At 38.8% G+C, this 23,757-nt stretch overlaps 1 protein-coding gene across 8 annotated transcripts in view; it reads left to right on the top strand.

Annotated features, from left to right (window-relative positions):
- The first annotated feature begins 224 nt into the window (after positions 1–224).
- pbx3b (pre-B-cell leukemia homeobox 3b) overlaps positions 225–23,757 on the top strand; it is a 75,522-nt gene continuing 51,989 nt past the window's right edge. For 5 of the 8 annotated variants that reach the window (XM_065247296.1, XM_065247295.1, XM_065247292.1 and 2 more), the window contains exons 1-2: positions 225–1,734; positions 2,496–2,569. In XM_065247296.1, the coding sequence (XP_065103368.1) occupies positions 1,538–1,734; positions 2,496–2,569 (271 nt within the window). In that variant the 5' untranslated portion in view covers positions 225–1,537. Of the gene's footprint in view, positions 1,736–2,490; positions 2,570–23,757 lie in introns of all 8 variants that reach the window. The other 3 variants (XM_065247291.1, XM_065247293.1, XM_065247289.1) reach the window with 1 other exon arrangement.

The following is a 23,757-nucleotide window of genomic DNA, read 5'->3' as shown; positions in this document are numbered from 1 at the left end:
CAGTGGATGTCACCCTTGGCAACGACCAATCAGAAGTTGATATCTCTCTGTACAACCGTAGCAAGGTATTGAGCTCCAAAGGAGGGTGCTGGCGGCCAGTGGGAGTCACGCATTGGCCGTGCGCGCCGTCACTCAAACGTTGGGCCTCGCTGATTGGTTCGAGTCGTTTGTTTCCAATATTATAAACATGTCCTCTGCTCGCCTGCCCCTGCAAGCACGGCTTGTCGGAGGCGACCATACTGTGGTGTAAGGAAGCGAGGGTGCCCGTGCAATTCATTATTAGTTTTGAATCAGACAATATAAAACTCCGGCTATGCACTGCCTTTTGTTTGTTTTATTGAGATTGTAACGGCATTTGAGTACACGGGCACGCTTTGAAATGAGGCACACGTAAAGCAGGGACTTAAACGCTTTTGATTTGATGTTCTGCTCTCATCATTATCATCACCACCAGTATCATTAGTAGCTAACTGGCATTTTGTTTTCGGGGGGCTCCGGCGAGAAGTGACAAGAATCCGAGACCCCTCCTCTGCAGGGCGGAGCGTGCATTTTGATGTCGATTTTGTATCTTTTTTTCTCCTCTGACACGTCTGCACTGAGTGAATGGCATTGGCACATTGTCAATCGCTCACTACTGCTGCCATCAAACAACATAAAGCACACACAGCCCGCGCGCTCGACTCATAAATTTCAGCCAGCAGATATTTTTGCGCATCGCTTTATGGCGCGTGATTAATTTTTCCGCCAGTTTTTCTATTTTCCCTACTCAAACTGAGAAAACTTTTTTATACGTTTTTATATTTTTTCCTACACTCTTTGTATTTCGGAACGCCGGTGCTGATGATTTAATTTATTTCAGTTGGCTTCATTTATTTTCTCAGATTTTATTTTTGGAAACTGTTTTCAGAGGCAACACTTTGCCACATAATTATGTTTAATGCGTTCTATGCGTTTATTTTTTAATTGCAAAATTAAAAATTTTGCTTAATTGTTAGATTCCATCAGAGACATTGGGATGTTTTGTTTGCAACTCTTTGTGATACCAAGGATTTCTCCAAGTTTTCAAGAAGTGCACAAGGCGTAATTATCCTAAGAAGACAGCAAATAAGAATTCCAGAGATCTGCAAAGGAGCCTCAACAATCACATCCAGCTCTTCAAAGAAAAAGACAAATTGGCATGAAGATTCGGACAGGATTGAACGGGCAAACACTGTCACCTGAACGCTGAAGTTTACCTAAATAATAGACAAGAAATACCATCACTAATTTTTTTCCAATGGACATTATTACAAGAGGATCAAAGACAATTTAAATCTTTTCCATAAAGTGATTCCCGGGACATCAATTTCACTATATTTTATCCGCGATTTATTGTATTGGCTGCGTTGCGCGCACGGACAATATTTTGTACATGATACGGACCCGTCAAACACCGCACATGAAATAATCAAGTTGTTTTTTGCATGTGCATTATTCGAGTTTATTTCATCTCTATCAGTGACTGAGCAGAAGCGCATTGATTGTGTTGCGGCGGAATATGGACGAGCAAGCCCGGATCATGCAGGCTCTCGGCGGTGTCAGCCTAGCTGGTCACTCGGTACAGGGAGGCATGGCTCTGCCGCCTCCACATGGACACGACGGAACCGATGGGGATGGAAGAAAACAAGACATCGGTGACATTCTGCATCAAATCATGACTATCACCGACCAAAGCCTGGACGAGGCGCAAGCAAAGTTGGTGCAATTTAAATATAAATGTTTTCATTGTGGCTGGTTTGATGAAAAAGTCTCATAGTCACGTTTCTTTTAAATGGTTTAATATGCTGTCATATACACATTACAATAAAGACAAATTCAGTTAACTTTTATTATACAGTGCCCTCCACTAATGAAAACACTAACATTGATGTTTTTACAAATGTAGCATACTAAAAGAGTTTCACGCCTTCATGTTTTGCATTGGAAATCTCGTTTGGCAGTTTTACAGGTTAAAACAACATTATTAAAGTCCAAAGTTATTCATAGCCATTCTAGATAGAATATAACAATACTTTAACCGACAAGTGTGTATTGTAAAATTTAAAAGGTCTCTTTGACCTTCACATTGACAATAATACACAGAGAAAGTAGTGAGCACATGTGGGCATCTCATTAAAAGTTTGAACATCACACTTTTTATCTATTGAACCAAAGAGGCCTTCTACGGCCCTTAAGTTAGCACAAGAAACCTTTGTGAACAATCCCTGCACCTTATTATAGCATTACATAAATAATCTGTATTTCTTTTATTTAGCTTCTTTTAAAACTTCTTACTGTGTTACATAGACAATAATGCAAGAAAACCACAATCTTTACCCGCATGCGTTTGTCAGTAGACTATCACAATTATGCAATTCATATTCAGTACTGAATGACTACAAAACTTTTAATGGGACACAATTATGAGTTTTAAGTGACTATATATCAATCTTATCTCTTGCTCCCAAATGGCACAGGAAACATGGACTGAACTGTCACAGAATGAAGCCTGCCCTCTTCAGTGTGCTCTGCGAGATCAAAGAGAAAACAGGTAAGATAATGCAAAGGCAAAATTACGCACAGACATCTCGTGAGGAAAAAAGCAACAGTACAATGCCACTAATCCTTTAGACACCGCCATCTTTACTGGTGCTTTTTATTTGCTCGTCTGCGGGATCCAGTTGCACTGAGCCAAATTAAGCATCCCGTTTCTGATTCTCAGATCTGAAAATGGATAGCAATAATTGCATTTGCCAGCACAAGACTGCGAAAAAGACAATGAGCTAATTCCCCTCTGCGTTGCATCTCCTCCGTTGCACCGTGAGGCTGAACTGAGCGCCTGCCGTGCACGAGAGAAGCACCCCGGTCATTTACCCTTGTTTACAGCGCGCTATTCTCACACCATCCACTTAATCTTTCAAAACCCCTAGTGAATTGATTGTAAATTACGCATCATCTGGATATTGTGTATTTGTTATTGGGGCATGCTATGTAGGGGGTTTATGCTGTAGATTCAGCTTGTTTTGTTTAATCTTATTATACGCTTGTTCAGAAATGTGGTTCGGATAGCGGTCCGGTTCCTGCGCTTCTCTGCCTAATTATGCGACCATTTTACTAGATCATTATTGGGAACATCGACGGACGCGTTGTTAATTATTGCCCAATTTTATTATGAACTGCACCAAATTGTGAATGTTGGTTATATCGTTCAGAGACGCAAGGCATGTTGGTTTCATTATTGGTTAAAATGACTTGTTATGGCTAAAAGCAGTCGGCGTGTCATTTATTATTGATAGGAGCCCATTTATGTAGTTTGACGTGAGACTGACTTGTAGAAAGGGATTTTAAAACGTACAGTTGGGATTTTAAAATGTACAGTTTCGGTCACTACAATCACTGGTGAGGATCTTCCAGTATGCTAATTTTTTACAATTATATTTCAGTATGTGAGTAGACCAAACTAAGCTTTGAACTGACTGACAAGCTCTATAAAAAATTTAATTACATTGATTTACATACGATATTTTTGTTGATTTTTGTGGTAAAGTTCAAAGGGCAAAATCTTGTGCATTTGAAGTTTTTCAGGAATCATGTGTATGACCACACATACCTTTGTGCGTGTCAAAATTAGAAATGTGTTTAGAAAATATTTGTAATATATTAAAAATAATATGCCTAAACATGAGCGCATCTTAATGCCCTCGAACAGAAATATTTTATCCTCACTTTCACGACACACTGAAATAGTTTGCAAATGAAGTCCAGTGACAGATACAACATCAATTCAGCACGTGCGTTACCAATACCGCCTGCCCCAATGACAACAGCATTAGCATATGTCACTGTCTCCCAAAAGATAGTTTTTTCTTTGAGGGTGAAATCAGCACCCGTTGAAACACGGAATCAATTCGGTACATCCAATAGGTTAGTGGATGTAATTTAATGTGCAGTTTTTCCTCTATGTTCAGTCGCCGGTTTTATTAAAGGGACGCTTAACACACGCGCGTGATATGGCGAGAATGAGTGCAAAGGCGCGCGCGTTCTCCTATTATGCAGGTATAAAGGGAGAATGACCACATAACCAGAGAGACATTTAGTTAAAGGGCTTTTACCAGGAATGTGCTGTATATATTTTGGGATAATGCGGAAGGAGAATAGCAGACCGAAATTCACAAGGTGAGCCTAAAACACCATGGCACGCGCACTCAATTGGATCAAATAAGAAGTTTGTGGGTTTGTCTTTACTGATACTCTTATTGTTGGTTTTAAGAAATGACATCATATAGCACGTTAAAATAATAAATTCACTTTTAGTTAAAAGTGTAATTATTATTAAATATTCTCATATGGATATGAATTTATATTATATGATAATATAGTTTATTTCATATTTACTTAAGCATTAATAATGTATCAATATTTATAGGCTCCTACTCATTTCATAGCATTTCATGTAATTTTTAAAAAGCAATGAGCTGATAATTTTACATACTAAAGTCTAAGCTAGCTTTTGAACTGACAGACACAACATTTTAGTGGCATTGGAATATAAGTTCATGTGTTTATTGCATCTCAGTGTGGTGGCAGGCAGAACAGTGCTTTTCCAGATTTGTGGCCTTTGTGTGGCTTATAAGCAGAAGTGACTAGAGGAAGATCATAAAACTTAATGAACTTCTCGGCCGTTGGAGGTCTCGACTGCGGGAGGGCAAGGCCCTGCTCCAATGCCCGATCTGCTTGAGCAGTTTTTTATGTCTGTCCAGGAACAGAAAAGAAATTATTTCTACACGTTGTAATTTTAGCCCATCTGACAAGACTACATTTGTATCTCAAAGTATTAGGATTTGGTGTTTTAGGATTGGATATTTCAATTAATATTTACTGGAGCATTAATACTGTCAGTACATTTGTTATATTTTTTTCTAGCTCACAAACTGATTTTTTGTGACTGGCCTTTATGTCTGTATGTGTGTGTCTATTCTAGTTTTTCCATGTAAACAGTGCTTGTAATTGTCTTGCAAAATACAGATAAAAGTTAGCAAACACATTTAAAACACTGCTTGTGAAATGTATTTTCATTTATAAAAAACTCTTATTCCCTCTGTTTTTGCATTGCACGTAAATTGTAATTATTTTAAACCCACCTGCAGCTTTTACTGAGTTTCCATGTGCACCTATCATGTTTCGTTTAATACAGCTATGTCCCTTATTACATTATAGCTCTAATTAAATATGCATAAAGAGTAGAGTCCCTAAGTATGCTAATTATTTAAATGAGCTTGTTTACTAGCTCACTTGCTGTAATCTCGGGTAATCCCTCTGACGCTGCCTGTTTGAATGGTTTCTTTTTTCCTTCTCAACGCATCCGGACTAATTTCCTAACAAGCTTCTCTCTGCTAATTTGTTTCTTAACTCACAATTGAACTCTCAAGCATTATATTTTGCTCTTTTTTACTTTGTACATGTAAGTTGCTTTTCATTATTTCCTGCTTTGTAAAATCATTCACTAGGATAATTAGAGATGATGCAAAAACAAGGGATAACTGAGATAGTATTGGCTTAAGTTAGAATGTTGTTTTGAAAAGAGGCAATTTGGTAAAATAGCAATTTTCAGATCTACCTTCTATATGATGGTATTTATACGAGCCATCTTTTTTTTCTTTTTCTATGAGACTTTTTTCTCCATGGGCTCGTTGAAGGACATTGTCTCATCAGACTGATAAGAGTGACTTCCACTGATAAGCATTCTGCTACTGCTGCTCCTTGTGTTTCTCCGCCAAACACATTTTTTGTGAGGTTTTTTTTCTTACACACGCCACACACACACCTAATGTGCACCTTTAGTGTCAGAGTAGTATGTACATTTCGCTTATCGTACTCAACAGATGTGTTTCTGCAGAAATGAAAGGTTGAGGGTCTGTTTTAGGGTTTGATACCGTTACAGTGAGGTAATCTGTCCTGTGAAAGGGTTTGCGTGTTAAGAGTCAAAAAGAGGAAAATTGTGAAAATGGAAAACTACCACATGCAAATATAATTTCTCAAGTTATCAGATGCCTTGCACACGTTCTGCGCACTCATATATGGCGAATTGCTTTGCATGCCGTAAAGTGCGGACAATTTAGGATCACCGTGGAGATCAGTCAGCTAATATACTAGCTCATTTTTATTAAGTGCTCAATAAAATAACAAAACAAAGCTTTGAAGTTACATCATACATGTAACTGGTTGCTAACATCCCAACCCATAGCATTTAGTAGTTATCAGTTTCCATCATGTTGCATTTTTATACTTTTCATTGTCGAACTTTGCGTGTGTGATTTTGATATTGTACAGTTTGCTCCATGCAGACGTTGCTAAATCTATCTCTCTTTATACAATAAGAGAAAATACTAACAACTGCCAGGGCTGATGTATGAAAAAGTTCCTATCGGAGAGATTTCTTGGCCTTTTATTTGTGAATCGTAGCGGAGCTTTGAAAAGATGAAACATTCATTGTTGCTTTTGGATCTGATGCAAAGGGGGCTTGAAGGCGAAAAAGGGTAAATCAAACCTGAAGTGTTTGTACTGTAACTATGTAAACAGTGAGAAGGAAAAGCACTGTATGTAGATCTGTTTGTGTAGAGAGTGAAGAGAGATGATGTGTTGCATGAGTGTATGTGTGTGCGTGTGTGTCCACACGTCGGTATGTAATAGGTTTATGAGCGTGTCTGAGTGCGTACCCTAGATTTCGTGTTCGCCTTGACTATCTGAACATTAGACGTTTCTCTCGGCATAATCGTCATGTCACCATCGCTGGAGGGGTGAGAATGTTACACATTTACACCGAGAAAAGGATGAGGGGAGATGTGCGGAGGGCCTCTGGATCTCACTTATCACTCATTCTGAAGGTTGTGAAAGACAACTGCTATGTTGACAAATGAACACGCTGAGTTAATTGTCAGATTAACCGCAGATTACCGCAAATTCAAAGTCGTGTCGGGCCGATAGGTTTGAGATGTTTTCGTGGGGGCCTCGGGGCACTGCGGAGAATTGGCATGAAAAATTTCTCTTTTTCAAAGAGTCACTGGGTGAAATGATGTGAGAGAGAGAGACTGTGGGTGGAAAGGAGGGAGATGCATACATGGCGGATAAATGGATAGAAGCGTTTTGCAATGCAAAGCTGCCTGTAGTGTTGGGGAGCCTTCTTGGCACTACGCTAACTGCTACTGGAGGCCTTGAGTAGATTTCCCCATTGCTAATGCCCTAGAAGTATTAATTCACTTTGATATGCTAATTAGAGGGCATTATGCAAGAAATGAGATTAAGTGGCAGCGTGAAGTCATTTGCCTGTCAGTAAATTGAGTGTTTTTAGCAGGAGGGGTTTGTTTTTTCCTTCCACTTTCTCTCGCTTTTGCATTTAAATGAATCAAATGAAGGAAATGTGGCAGAATGCTTGAAAATCATTTTTTTGCGAGCAGATGCTGTTTTTTGCTTTCTCAGTGTCTTTTTCGGTCTCCATCTCTCTGTCACTTTCCTCCAGGTAGCCTATTTGTTTTTCTGAGGTCTCACGCTTGTGTCTTTCTTTATAGGGGCTGAGATTCACCCCGTGATAGCTAAATATATTTTATCATATTTAACTTTTTTCTGCATAATAACTGTATGTATGCAGATGCCTTCATTGTCAATAAACAACAAAAATAAACTTTTTTTTAATTTGGTGGCATAATTAACAGGTAATTTTAGGTGATTTTCCATGGAGCTGGTTTACAGAAGACCTAGGCAAGGAAAGGTGAAAAGATTTTCGTGCAGAGAATAAACTTCCGAGAGGGAATACATAGGTGCGGCACCGAATCGAGGAAGACCTCTGCTGGGGCGACTGTGTGCTAATCAGTCAGCGTACGTGCGCGCGTGGGGGGGGGCTCTCGCGCTCGGGTTGTTTGCTTTCTCGCCGCCGGTAGAGAGCAGGGCTGCCGGCAGCAGTGGCAGATGCGGCGAGGAATAACAAAGGTGAAAGATTACCTCCATATGGCATTTCTGACCAGGAAAGAGAGTATGGGGGGGTTAGGTGCGCTCTGAAGCAACACTCCGTCCTGAAGTGAGGTTTAATCAATACAGAGAGATTACAGAAAACTATTACGGGCCAAAATCATAGGCTCTTCTTTCTCTCTCGGCTTCTCGCTTCTCCTGTTTGCAGGCTCGCCGGCGACTGCCTGCCTATTGACTTGTTGTTTTTCTGACCTTTGACTCATCAAGTTCAGAAACGGGAGGTCTGGAGGAGAGACTGCAGGAAGCCAGCAGTGTGGCCCCCGCTGTGCTGTTACCTTCATACACACACACATACACACCACTGGTTATTTTTCAGTAAAGAGCAGTGTGTTGTTATTTTCAAGCCCCTTTTTTGTGCACTCTGAACCGGCTGAATTAATTTGTAGCCACCGTCGTAATTAACCACATGCAAGGCTGGCTAAAAGCATTACCTTGAAAAAATGGAATGCAAGGATTTCGAGAGTAAGCGTTTCTTAAGCCCTCGGGGACCATTCATTTTGAGGCGCCCCGACAAAGCGGTAATGAGCCAACTAAATCTACCCTGAAGTTAATTTGACATCTGCTGGGTTATTGTTGTTATTACTTGTATTGTTATCATTTTGTTTTTTGGTATTTATTTTTATCGTTTTTTCATTCCGTTAAGTAGTATATAGAGGAAATGTTTACAATATCAACGTTAATATTTTTGATCGGATTATTACGTTAGGCTAAACCCGACGGCTCGTTATAATACGCCATAATTACAGATTTATTAATTAATGAGAGAACATACTCATTAATTGTTTGGTAATTATAAAATAACAAAAGAGCACTTAACCATGAAACTATGAAAAATTGACTGCGGCTCGTGATCTACATTTCAGTAGGTGCAAAGCTGTGCCTCTCGGTCTCTTTATGACATCATCATGAGCCCGGTCATTAAGATCCAAAGTAAATATTAGCGAGCATCGCCTTCCTCTCTTGCCTTTAGTTACAATAGCGCAGCCTCTTTTTCATAAATGCCCCAGTAAATGTATGCAGCCTGCAATAGAAAGCCATTCAGCGGTGGAGACAATTGACTTTGGGCTGGTTTTTTGTTCCCGTCTGCCCCAGCGATGCGTCTGCACTGACAAGATAGAGCAAGGCAGAATGGCTTTTGCTCAGCAGGGTGTCTGGACGCCTGAATGCTGTGGCCTCTCTCTCTCTTTATCTCGCTTTCTCTCTCTTTCTCCGTTTCTTTCCTTTAGTAGACCTGGTGTTTGAAATCGAGGAACGGTGGCTGCTATCTGCCTTCACGAGGACCATAGAAACCTTTGCTTTGAGCTTTCAGAAGGTGTGCATGAAAAGCACATAGCAGATCAAAGAATTAAAAAAAATAAATAGGATGTATGTCAGGCTAAAGAGAGAGAAAACATGCATATTTGTCTTTTGAGATGAAATGTTTGTGCTCTGTACCTTTGTTTAGTCATATTTTTACACATATGAGGATAATCTTGTCAATGCGTCGCTGTCTGGCCAAATATGGCATGTAGACATGAATAAGCACACAAGTGCAGACAAATGCATTTACATCAAAATGATTTCTTGACCTGTTTCCGTTTTCTGTGACACATTCGTTATGCAAATAAGCCTTTATGGCAATTGCCATAAAAATGACGGTCTCCTAAATTATCGCTGATTTATTATGAAAATTCCCATTTGTACGCGAGTAGACATACAGTAGCTAGAAAAGTGAACACATTTGCATGGGCGTATGTATATGTTTTTGAGAGAGACAAAAGAGGGAAAAAATAAGGAAGACACTGGACAGATGTGAACCTATGTGTCCCACATGAGCACCCTGGCTCGGTGTATATAAGGCATATGGTAACCGCTAAGCCACTGCTCTGACAGGTTTGCCTTTATTTTATTTTTTAATGTGTGAGCTTCAGGTGAATATGTGATGGGTTGTCTACATCACCTGAACCTCCTCTGGGTTCAATAAAAAGGAAAGTGTTGTGATAGAAAGTGTGACATGGGGAAGAGTTTTAATAAGCCACTGTAGTGCTTCCCTGTATGTGGTCTTTTCTGTAAGAGAGGAAATGTCCACCTTCCCAGCATCTGTATGGCTATTAGCTGCATTGTCTTTTATTTGCTTGTCTTTTTCATAAATTGCCTCTTGATTCCCCAGCACTCACACACGCACAGCCTACCCCTTCTCCGCTCTACCCCATGTAACACAAGCCCATGTTTCATTTAATTATCTCCGACTTCAGATTGCTTTTCTTGCATGTCTGTGAAGAAGCTGACATAAAATATTTGATGGCGATCAGACTGGGGGTCTGGCCAATCAGAGCACTATTTCCACAACAAATTCATTGTTTTATTATTGATATATAAATAAGTCTAATTCTAGGAAGTTGTGCTTTTTTACCCCATTTTACCTCCCCATGAAGCCCCAGACCAATGTCATCAAACTCACCCATCCTCTCTCTACACAAACACACACACTTATGTTCCTCAGACATGGTGACTGATGCAAACCTCTGATGAATCTCACATCACCTTTGAATTGTCAGCTATCCTTTGCCGTTTAACTAAATTGTGCTCTGTATTGAAACATTAAATTTTCATTTAAAAAAGAAAGAGTAAATGTTCCCACCCGGCGCCGCTGTTTTAATATTTTACATCTCCCCTCGCCCTGTCATCTGTATATGAAATAAGTGCAATTTGTGATACGTTGTCATCAATAATTTTGTCACCAGGGCGTAAAAGCCATGAAACAACCATCCACCCACAGCAGTGTTTGTCTCGCATACGGAGCAAAGCGTGATGTGATGAGCTATGCTAACATTGGCCAAACGTTCTCGATAGGTTATTTGTGTAACTCAATTCATATGGCACTGTCTAACACGAGACCCATTTGTTATTGGCATGATGTAGATGGCTTGCTATATGTACGTATAGATGTTTTTGATATTGCAGGAAATGGTTTTGTGTTTATTGATATATTTTTCCAGATGTTATACAGAAGGTTTGGTTTGGTAGCCACCATAAACTACAATTGTACAATACTTGTATAGATATTTAAGATACTGAAAATTTTAAGACCTGGAAATAAACCTGACATGATTATTAATTTTACATGCGATTACATATCTACATTACTTGCTTATCTCAAAGCTTTTGCATATTTTTAAAGGTGTTCTTGGGTCTCACCTCATATTTCGGTCGCTGGACCGGCACGGTCGGGCTATCCACCAGAACCTGCATCACTGTCAGAATGCTTATTAGCACAAAGAGGGTCAGGTGGGAGGGATGGGGAGGAGAGTGGTCCTCTCATTGTAATGACATCGCTATTTATAGATCTCCATTTCATTAGCCTTCTCTGTTTCAGTGGAGAGTTTTCCTCAAGGGGCAGAGAATGCAAGTCTATACATTCTCATACACCATACATGCATGTGTAGCCGTGTTTGTCCATGCACACTTCTTTTCTAGGGCAGAACTAGAAGCCTCTGATTTTAATTTTTACATTTACAAATATGTAAATGTAGAGTCACATTTACTGTTCTTTGTAATTTATGGGGCCCTTAAATTGTATAGATTCATTTTTGTAGCAATAACTAAGTTTTGGTATTATGCAAATAATGCTTTTAACTTTTAAATCACTTTGAGTGATTGTATATTGAATTTTGTTTATAATCTCAGCTACAAAATTGAAACAGATTTTAAGAAATACTTTAAAAGCAATTTACATTAGTGAAATGTGTTTGAAATATCCAATAAATGTGCATGCAATATTGCTCTATGCAATTTTAAAGCTTGCAGGAAACCAAATGTTTTCTTTAAAGGTAAAATTAGGGTCAAGTGTAAGCCCCCCAGTTTTATTTTTTTAGCCTAAAGCAGCGTTTTAGGGTCTCATTCTCCCCTAGCGCCACTCAATCCTCCGCTCTGCCTATCTGCATTCCTGAAATGAAGCCCACGTGCCATTGTTCCTTCAGCCTTTCATACGTTACAATGATATATTGAAAGAAGAAATGGGAAAAAGACTGCAATGCAATGAAATTTTAATCAGCGTCTTCTGCTACTTTAACAAGGCAAATAATTCTTATTGGTCGCTGTGTTAAGATTTCTAATATTTAATTCATAACAAAGCTGGCGTTATTCTACCACGGTTTGACAAGCCTCGTTTCGCCTGCTGTTATTGGTGACTTAAAAAAACTATAAGCAGATGTAAACGTCCGAAAGCCGGCGGGCAACGTCCTCAAGAGTGGTTTCTAAAAATCGACTACTAGGCATTCTTTGGATTTAATCGCTGGAGGGGTTAGATATCGATTGATTTGCACTTATTTATTTAACATCAAGAATCCGGTCTAATGCAATCGCTCACTTTGACCGCTGTGTTTTAAGTTAATGCTCACATTTAATGCCCCTTTTTACCATTTTAAATGCTCATGTTTTTGTGATCATGGGAGCTTTCGGATGCACTACATCTAACAAAGACTGCACTGTATTTAATTTATGATGGAACGAGTTGGATTTACATTCAGGTTTTGAAGCGTGCTTGAGGATAATGCTCTCTCTCATCTTTATACATCCATATATTAAAGTAGTCTAAAAAAGCCTCATCCAAACATAGCATCTCTCTCTCCCTCTTTCCTTTTTTATTCTTGCTCTGTCTCTTCACCCTAAGCCCTTGAAGTTCATTTTTGTAAGCTGAAGCAACGGAAAGATGGCGTAGGGCCAGTCAAAGCTAGGTGCTGTCTCATGTTTCAGTGAGAGGGGGCAGATCCTTTTCTGGGCTCATGGTGAAATGGCTTAATTGGTGTCAGAGCCCATGGGATAGTCTCTCTCTCTCTCTCTCTTTTACTTTATCTTGCTCTTTCACTCCATTCCCTCTTTCTATCTCTCCACATTTCCTTTCCTCTTGTGCTCCAAAAAAAGCAAATCCAGATCTCTTCTCTCATTTATTGCCTCGTCTCTCCATCATCTTCTCTCATTTAATTCATCTCCTCTCACTTTATTTCTATTCCCATTTTCTCTTCCATCCTTCTCCCTCTCTCCTCTTGTTTAATTCCTCTGCTCGTTGAAACCTGGCCAGTGCATGTTACCGAAATGAGGAGCGTGCAGCACCATAACAATACTTGCTGATGTTTGGTATGACAGAAATGAATATTTACTCAGCTCCTGGGAAAGTAGTGATTAATGGCAGTGAGTAGAGGAACATGCTCCTTTCATTCTGCTGCACTTTGATGGGGATTGAAAAGCAGAACAGGAAAGGGTCAGGCTTTTATTTTCTCATCGAATGCGGAGGTCATCCGCGAGTACATTATTTCTATTTTTCTCTTCGCTTCCGCTCCCCGGCTTTCTCGCACTGTATATTTTCTTTCCTTTTCTCACCTCTCTGCTGTCTTTGTTGTGGGTTCCTGGTGGTTAGAGGTCCTCATGGATGGAAACCTCTGCCAGCTTAGATGTGTTTCTGTCTCACTGAGGTGTTGACAGTTGTGGTTGACCTACAGTATATGGGGTTTTCAATGGCTTATGCAGATACCAGTCAGTAAAAAGTAGGCGTGCAGTATATATATTCGTATAGGCTCAAAGGTATATTGAAGTTATTAAAATGTTACAGATGTAAATATGATTTGTATATGGTTTGCTTTTATTACTTAAAAGTAATGTATAGTCAAAAGTTAGTGCCTGTGTGTGTTAAGAAAGTTTGTGTATTTGTGTATACATTACAGTACATACATACATACATACACATATATATATACATACATACATACATACATATATATATATATATATATATATATATATATATACATTTTTAGCTATTACCTAAAATATAATATATGAAATAGTCTTACTTGTATAACCCTAGAGAATGTGAAACAGCGCTTGAATAAAAACAGGCATAATCATTCATACGGAAACCACAAAGGATTTGATCAGATCCGACTTTCTGAACACCATGTATTCATGCCTTCATATCGGTTAAGATAGTGAGGTTAATTACTGTCACACAATTTTTCTTCCCTCACACTGGTTCTCTCTCTCTCTGGCAACCGCTGGGTCCCAGGGACATCGCCTCAGTTACTTGTTAATTCATTTAATCAGGGTTCTTGGCACTCTGCTCCTCTCCTGGCTGGTGCAGTAATCTTATTTAGAGAGAGGCGCAGAGGAAACCGCATGTCCGCGACCTGAGACTTTCAGCCTTGTCAATACACACGCTGTTCCACGGTGCCCAGCAGGGTTCAGATGCAGACGGATCTGCCCTTACCAACACCGTGAATGCAACTCTGATGGGTACGGGTATCAGGAAAGAGAACTGAGTTTTTGTTTACAAAATGCATTAAGCCTACGAAAGTATTAAGCATTAATAAATATAAGTATTAAGACATTGATATAATACAATATAATTTTGTGCCCGAAATCGATTGTTTAGTGTGAAACATAAGTTATATTCCCGCTAATTAGTCACTGAACCTTTTCAATACCTCAGTCGACGGCTCTTTGATTTAGATCTCAAATATCAAACGCCCCCCACCGCCTTTTTGAAACTATAACTTAATCCTCTTTTTGATCTCCAAAGTTACAGTTCGCGGTTTCATTTCGCATCAAAGTCGGAACAGGCATAGGCTACCCAATTCGACGACACACTGTGGTCGCAGTATCATTATCTCTTGTGTCCTGCCTGTGATGGCATGCATTTTTAATCAGCCACACGGCACGCCTCTCGGTTCACTCCTCCTACGTATCCCATCGACCTTTCTTGTGTTTCATCTAGGTCCAGGAAAATAAGAGGGCCATGTACGTTAAGTTTTAGCGCCTTTAGTTCGAGCATGTGCTGCAGAAATGTAAAGTGTGAGTTTAGACACTGGCCACTCTGCTGACAGCTAGATTTTTAGCTCACTTCTGCCTCTCAAATAAGCAGCAACTCTGTCAGAATGATTGATAGCGATTTGTTTTACGTGGCACAGTTTGAAATTTTTTCACTCCCTTGACTGCCTTACAAAGATCGAGAGTTGAGAGTTTTAGAAGTGGAGCAATGAGCTTCGTGAAAGACGTACTATTGTTAACAGACAGACAAGCGGTATGAAGGGTTTGGTAGAGGGCTCATTGATTTCACAGTGAATTTCAACATATCAGATATTGACTGCGATGATGTAGTAAAATAGTTTGCTGTTAAAACTACAACCTTAAGCATTAAAGCCCACTTTCAAGCAAATATTTTTGTCCACACTTTAATTATTATGTATGCAACATATTAATAGATAAAGTGCGTGCGTGGGCGAATTATGTTTTCTTTTTACTATGTTTTTTTTTATTTACATAGCACTTCACAGCTTTCTTAATTTGCCCTGAGCTTTAAAATAATAATCTTGTGGTGTAAGGCATTCGAACCCATGCAAATGAAGATTAAATACTGAGGACAGAGGGCGTTTCTCAACTTCCTGCTTAAATTAGACACTCTTTCTAGTGTGGCGATGTGAGCGAGGATATGGATATTTTGGCATGTGTACGTCTGCTGATTCCAATGCAAACTTTGCATTTTTGCAGGCGGTATTTAAGCAGTATTTTTGGTTGAGATATTTATGAAAGCATCATATTTCTTCGCGTGCATGTGCACGTGTGTGTGTGAATGCAGAGCACGGTCGTAGTTGCGCGCGTGCAGAGGGATGGTGGTGTAGCAGAGTTAATTTATTTAATGACTAAGAGTCTGCCATCTCCTGAGCCCTGATTATTCTGCCCGCCTGATGAGAAGCAGAGATACACACACACACACACACACACACACAAGCACATTACTGTATAATATGCATTTTATAATGTATTTGAGCATAAAGTGGGGTCCAAAATGCTAAGATCTCTTTTATTATGCGATTTCTTTTTAAATTAAAAATTGGTTAATTGCATATCACATTTGATCTGGCATGGACTGGCAAAACCATATGATTCATGTTTTCCGAGCGTGAATTAAAAAGAATCCAAGCCAGTAAAAAAAGAAATCTGACCTTTTGTACAAAGGTGTTTATGTGTTTTACAATTTATTAATTCTTAAACTTTCTGTATAAAACCAGGTTTAAATATTATTTTAAAACAAAGATTTTCATTGTTCCTGAAAATAATTTCTAATTCAAAATCTTAGTAAATGTTATCTTCAATAGCAGTCAATGTTACTGTCTTACTGACCCTTTTGTCAAACTCTTATAATTGTTCATTCCCAAGTTGCTCTGCTCCAAACAAACAGTCTGTTGCTTCAGTAGTCTGTGATGCTCCACCTCTCTCCTCCTGTCCGGCCAGGCACCACTGATCAGCCCAGACTGCAGGGCACACAGGGGCCATAGTGGAATAGAAGCAGTGGCCCCTTGAGCTCAACCTGTACTTGAAGTGAAGTAATGAAAACACAACGTAAAAGCTCAGAGGATGAGAGAGAGAGAGAGAGAGAGAGAGAGAGAGAGAGAGAGAGAGTCTGTATGTATAGTATTTCCATAAGCCATCATCAGCAATCCAGTGAAGGGTCACACAAACTTGAAATTATTTCTTCAGGCATTCGCTGTCAAGTGTTATTCAAATAGCGCCAGGCTCAAATTTGAATAACAGCCGACATTTTGAATTAATTAATCAGGCGAGATCGTCCAGGGCCTTTTCTCATTAGTGAACGGGTCAGGCTGGAGAAGATATATGCTCTGATGATGATATACTTGTCTATAATCATGATTTATGGAGATTTGCGATTGCGCACAATTTGTCAGGGGTTCCGGGTGCATGCTAAAAATAAATAGATAACAAAACGGGACTGAGCATATTTCATTACCTGATCTTTGATTGATCTCGCAACGCTGAAAGATAAGATTTGAGGAACTAGTTCAGTGCAGAAACACACCGTAAAGATCACACTTGCAGTCCTTATTGGCGCCAGCTATCTTTACAATGTAAAGGAAGAGGTCCTTTAATTATCGTTACACTTAATTATCAAAATATGCAGTTTTTTTGTTTTGAGGGGCGGGGGTACATACTTGGAGAATGGTGGTGTACAGTTGTACTGGCACCAATTGTAAACAAGACCTCTTTTCATCTCCTGTTTAATGTACAAACAATCCCAAACCCATTCAAACTAGGCGTGAACTGTGAAACACAGAAATTCACATTTCATTTATATATCCAATAATATTTGGTTGTGTGTGTGTATGTACAAAAATATGTGTGTGTATGTAGGTAGTGTGTTCGATAGAAGTCCAGACAGCTTGTGGCTAAGTAGCTGTTCAAAATCTAGTATTACACAGACCTACTTTGAGCCAACCTTAGAGACTTGTTAATGTGCTTGTGGTTTCAGATGAATTAATCATTTCTCCGGCCTGGACTCGTGCACCGTGTGCGCGGACGAGTTCTTTGTGTGTATGTGTATATATGCAAGTTGTATGTATATTTAGGAAAAGAAAGAGGCTCTGGGAAATAAAGCCGAGTTGTTTGGTGTTTTTGTGTGGAGCAGGAGGTTTGTGTTGTAATTGGCATGTCTGCTGAGCGAGGGCTGTGTGTGGAAGTGTTACAATGTAATAGGAGAGGCGATCTTCTAAACGCTTGAAACAGCTGCTAACTACGTCTGACGGTGTGTTTTAGCATTAACGCTGCCCTAACAAGACTTACACAGCTGCTGCCAACACACACCAGTTTACAGTAGACTCGGTGTGTTTACTGCTGTCTAAAGTCAGGCGGGAAAATATGCGTCGCCTCCTGCAGGAATATCACGCATCGTGTTAAGAACATGTTAGCACCTTTCTTTGAAGTGTAAATAGAAACTTTTCTTATTCTATATTTTTCCTTTTGTGTTTTTTTTTCTTTAATACTATATAAAGATCGAATTGTTAATAATCTGCAATGTTTCATCTTATGTTTGAGGCTTTAATTGTTTAAAACTGGAATGTGGAACTTTTTTTGTTATTGCCATACTTACAGGAAACAAAGAACAGCAAGGCGTATTTTATCTCAGGTGTGAAGTCTTTTACATGGGCACAACTGCCGCCTTTGTATACAATAAATGTATGCAGTGTGTGGATGAGAGTGACAATAGCTACATGTTGTTATGTTTTGTGCATGTGCGTGTCCACATGCAAGTGAGCAGGGGGTAGATGTGCATACTGGTGTACGCCTTTATATAAAGCAGCATAGCGGTGACAAAGCATTCAAATAAATTGCTGTCAGTATGTGCAAACGCCGGCTTGCAGTTTTATCTGATGGGCCGAGGACTCCCTGACAGCCAATGGCAGGACACCTGTGACAGAGAGCAAGAGATGATAGAAATCAGAATCCGCCTGATCCGTTTCACGCCAGCACTCATCAGTGCTTGATGTTAGAAACGTAAGAAAAGAGACGTGTGTGTAGTGATATGTGACCAGACACGCCTAGGACAGAATGTGACATCATGTATATTTTGCACTGCTGCTTGTTAACATTATGTGAAATTTTGTGTTGATTTTGTGTTTAAATAAATAAAAGGGACAAAACAAGATGTGTTAAAACAACACAAAATGTGTTGTTCCAATAATAAGATGTGTCTTGTTAGGACAACACGTTAAATGTGTTGTCCTTAACTAGACACAAAATGTGTTGTTTTAACACAACCATTTTAAGACGGTGATGTTACTTCTGGAATTAGATTTTTTGCTACAATTCTTTAAATGAAACATTTTTTTGGCCTTTTATTTTATTTTGCACACGTATTATTATTTTTATTTAATGTTTTTAAATTGTAACTTTTATAACATATTAAATGCACATTTATAAAGTTACAACAGTAAACATTTTTATTTTTAAACCAAGGTTTCCCCAAATACTTACGTCACTTAATGTAACAGTTTATTTTACAGTGTCACGCACTTACTATGATACTAATAACTGTAAATTATGCATAGTTACATGCAGCTAACCCTAAACCAAACCCTAATCTTAACCTAAATTTACAGTATGTGCATATTGTTCATTAGTATTACTCTGTACGTAAATGTTTAATTAAACTGTAAAAAGGACATCTTAAAAAAAAAAAAAAACGTTTTTTATATATTTTTTGCATTTATCTGTGAACTTCACTTCAACTTTTTGTTTTACATCACTTGTTTAATTAACTTTTAATTACTTTTAAGGTCATAGGTTTAACTCAGAGAACAAATACTGTTAAAATCAGGGCTGTAAAAATATTAATCGCGATTAATCGCACAAAAAATAAAAGTTTGTTTTTGCATAATATATGTGTGAACTGTGTGTAATTATTTTGTATTTATATAAATATGCACATACATTTAAGAAACATTTTCTGTATGTATATATTTTTTAAATCTATATATAATATAAAATATATCAAAATCAAAATAAATAAATAAATATTTATATAGTATATAAGTTTCTTAAATACATACATGCGTGTGTGTGTGTGTTTGTGTGTATTTATATATACAAAATAATTACACACAGTGCACACACATATATTATGCAAAAGCAAACTTTTATTTTGTATGCGATTAATCGCGATTAATCTTTGACAGCCCTAGTTAAAAGGTATACTTTGTAAGTCGCTTTGGATAAAAGCATCTGCCAAATGCATAAATGTTTTAACAGAGGCATGTTTAAAATTTGTAAAGTCGCTACACTGTAAAAATTCCTTGTTGAACTTAAATTAGAATTTACAATTAATTTCAATTTTCTTGACTAGTGAGGAGTTGCTATAAATTATTAAAATAAGTTGAATTATTTTATTTTTATAATTGAAGTTAGTTCAACTTTATTTTTATAATTTTTAGCGACTCCTCACTAGTCAAGAAAGTTGAAATTAATTGTAAATTCAAGTTAATTAAAAGTGCAACAAGAAATTCTTTACAGTGTGCAGTTATTTCGAAAAGTTTCAAAGTTTGTTTATAAAAAAATTCTTATGTGTTTAACATCTAAACGTGTTCCCAGTCCAGGATCAAATATTGTAAACTTTAAAGTGATAGATGCATATTTGATGTATAGCTGCTCAATTCAAGCACATGGCTTATTAAGAAATCTCATCTTGAAATCTCATTCTGCCTTATAAAGGTAAAAGAGAAACAGTGTGTTGAACTTGTGTGACGACGGACCTTCCTCTGTGTCTCGCGTTCTCTGTAGCATTGTTATTTTTCTCGTATGCCGTCTTAATGAGAAATAGAGCCTCATTATGATTTTAAGGATGAGAGGGGAAAGCTTTTAATTAATGATATGTAAATGGTTCTGAATTGATTATGTTACAATATCAAGAGAGATGGGCAGAAGCTGTGGTGTAATATATTTTAATTAAGAATTAATTAAAAATGATGGCAATTTCAGAAAGCCTTACAGAAAATAGTGGAATTTACTTCCTGTCAGAAGTGAATTAGCCTCTGATTAAATGAATGCCTTGTATTTATAGCACGGTTATTTTTAAGCCTCGCCAGGAAGAGTTACACATTTTCTCGGATATAATTAGCACTTCAGTCTCAGCGGTTCACCAATCGCTGAGATGATCTGAGGTCATGTGACTTCTGTAGATTCTCATAATCAAGCAAGTTCCCTAATTGACCTCGATTTTGAGATGTTTTTATATTTCAAACCAGGAAACAAGTCTGGTACAGGTGTGTTAGCGACGACTGATCTCATATCGTTTTCATATAATATGTTGCAACCTTAACCTAAACCACAGATTGCAAGTACAAATATGCAGATTATGAAATACACCATGCTGTGTGGACTGAAATACACAAAGACGCGCTTCTTGTTGACACTCCAGGGTGAACAGAGAACATAGAAAGAACCTGATTAACCTTTAACTGCGTAGATCTTCCAGGCCTTTGTTTAAACAGAGATACTAGGGCATGAAAAGATGCACTAAGTGTAGGAGGAAGCAGCGAGGCCTTTGTTCTTACCGCTGTTTATAGCGCACGTTTCAGATCTCCCCCACGATCAATGGAAGCACGGCTGGGACGGGAGTAATCGGGGTGGGGGGCGGGGGTCCCTCGTGGTCGGGTTTGATTGGAGTGCCGAGTTTGGTGTTGAAAGGCAGAGGGGAACAGCCTGCAGGAATCAAATCCCGCAGGATCAGTTAGGGCTTCGCAACAAAAACACCTCCATATTCCACAATAAAACAAAGTGCCTCACATAAGAGATCTCACATGAACGACGCTTTAACAAACACAGCCGAGAGAGAGACACAGATTGTTCCTGATTTCGTGTGAGCGTGTGTGAACAATTGTTGCTAGCACGTTTTCATATAGCACATATTTTTAGTGGATGGTGAGGAATATGAAGGCAGACAGCAAATGTTAGCTTTACTCTGAAGCTTGTGGGCTCTAAATGTCTTGGGCAACTACTAAAAATGGTACAGATTTTAGTATTAAATTGTATTATAAATATAATTTAATGTAAGTGAAAAGTGTGATTTTGTATTTGGTGTGTTTACTTTTTGCTGTATGTGCAAAACCTTATGATTCAAGTTATCCCAGCATGATTTTGAGAACGATCCCAAAAACATCTTGTGTGCTTCATTGGAAGCAAGGAATGTGAACAGTTGTAAACAGCCTCAAATTTAAAGAAATTAGTTAAAAATATAAATATTTTACCTGACTTTTTTATGCATTCATCAGCTGGCAATGTGTACAGTATTCACATATTTATTTTAAAGTAATTACTTTAAAGTTTCTCATAGCACGGCACAAAAATAAGATCGTATTTATAGAACTGAATAGAATAAAATGAACATGTAAAATAAATAGAAATGCTGTAAGAGCAAAGAGAGCGAAAGAGAAAAGGACAAGAGTGAAGGGGGGTCAACATGTAAACTGGGCTATCACTTCTATTCCCTGCAGAGTATCTCTCTCTTTCTCCCTCTCGCGGTTCACGTCCCTCTCTCTCGCCCACCCACCCATGACTGGTCGAGTCTTCGACACCTGCAACCAGTTGCAATACATCACTGTCAGGTCCGTTTTCCCCACCCATCCGAACGCGTGTACAGGGAGAGTTGAGCGCTCCTGACACACTCTCTCCGGGGGGAGCAGTTGTAGGTGAGGGTGCGTATGGATATGCCAGGTCCCCTCACCACCCTCCACTGCTCTCACGCTCAAAATATCATTCAAATGGAAGGCTGAGGATTTTTATTTTTTATCCATGGGGTGATGTGAATGCATCAGTATTGGGAGAGGTTTACCTGCGAGAGCACACCGACTGTGACGGACACGGCTCTGCGGATGCCTGTGGTTCTGATTGGCCAGCTTGTTTAGGGTTCTTGGATCGAGACAATGGTTTATGGTTTCGTGCAACCAGACTTTGAAGTATCGCCACGCAGTTGGCAAGAAATTGACCCACAATGTTTTTATTGTACCTTGGAAACTGTAAAGATTGAACAGACTATAAAAGAAAGATTGAAAGGTTCTTTGGGGAACCAGAAATGGTTCTTTTTAAGGGTGTAGAGGCCTGGTAGCACGTAAACGTGGCTCCAGAACTAGCCGATCGGGTTGTAGCTTGCCGTATTCAATGCATATCACATGGTTCATCAACAGATAGTTTGTGGCACAATCTCAGGATAAGAGTAGATAAAAGAGGATAAAGAAGGAAAGTGAAAGTCATAAAGTGACTTTTAAGCACTCTGTATAAAGTCTCTTACATTACCAGTTTGATGACAGTGCACTAACATCAAACTGCGGTGCGAAAATAGTTTCACTTCTAAAAGTTCATTAAGCTTCCCTACATGAGTCTTGTGCAAGCATGTGCGCGCGGACACCTACCGCATCTAGCTTTTGGAGTAATTGTGGACGTGCCTGTGGTCAGTGGCCATACCACTCAATGGGGTGCAGTACATGGAATGAGGACGTTGTGTGTGTGTGTGTGTCATGAATGGAGCAGAATTACTAGAGAGTGTGAAAGCAGTTACATCGTAATGGGGTCATTTGGGAGGCAATTGGCAAGGGTTAATGTACTATGGAGAGATGAGGTGATATCGGAGTGAAATTTGGGGCCGTGTAATGTGTTTAAATGGGAAAAGGCAGCCGTGAACAGAAGTTAAACACAAGCAGGAGATGGGGAGTGTGTGCATTTGATATGTGGGGTTTGTGTATGTGTTTTGGGGTGATATTGAAGGTGGGAAATATTAAGAGATCCGTGACACCAACAAAACACTTGGAGGCCCACAAATAGACTTCTTGCTCTTTCAGTCTGTACTTTTCTTAGCACATTTGTAAAACAACAGTTCTCCTGTCTTTGCCTTGATGACATCAGCGCCATGGAGGATGTGTTATTTTACTGAGCACCGACTTGGACAAAGTGCCTCATTGTGCTGTGCCATTCATGAAATCATTTCCTGTATCATCAAGGAAAACACCAACATGAGAGTATGACAACATGAAATGCCACTTTGAAGGACTGCTTTGAAACTGAGCACCAAGGGCCCTATGATATTCAATACCCTGCATATGTTTAACATTACGGCCCGGGTAAACATCGCATTGGCCTGGGCTTGTCTTTACTTAAGTGGTAGAAAAAACTGTAATGACACTTGATATTTATACTTTGTTACGTTAGCTCAGATATGTATATCCAGTAAACTTGGATTGTTTTGTTTATTTGCATAGTTTTTATAGCCATATATGCATAATATGCAACTTCTTTTGTAAGGAAAAGTGATGTGGTGCAGAATATGCAAAATTGTCCCTGAGCGTTTGCTGACATTTTTTGTAATCTAAAAAATGGTTCATGTACCACGAAAGTAAAGAACTT

This window comes from Paramisgurnus dabryanus, chromosome 11 (genome assembly GCF_030506205.2).
Source record: "Paramisgurnus dabryanus chromosome 11, PD_genome_1.1, whole genome shotgun sequence".
NCBI classification, from domain to species: Eukaryota; Metazoa; Chordata; class Actinopteri; order Cypriniformes; family Cobitidae; genus Paramisgurnus; species Paramisgurnus dabryanus.
Note: the sequence above shows the minus strand (reverse complement) of the source record. Positions and strands in the feature narration are given on the sequence as shown.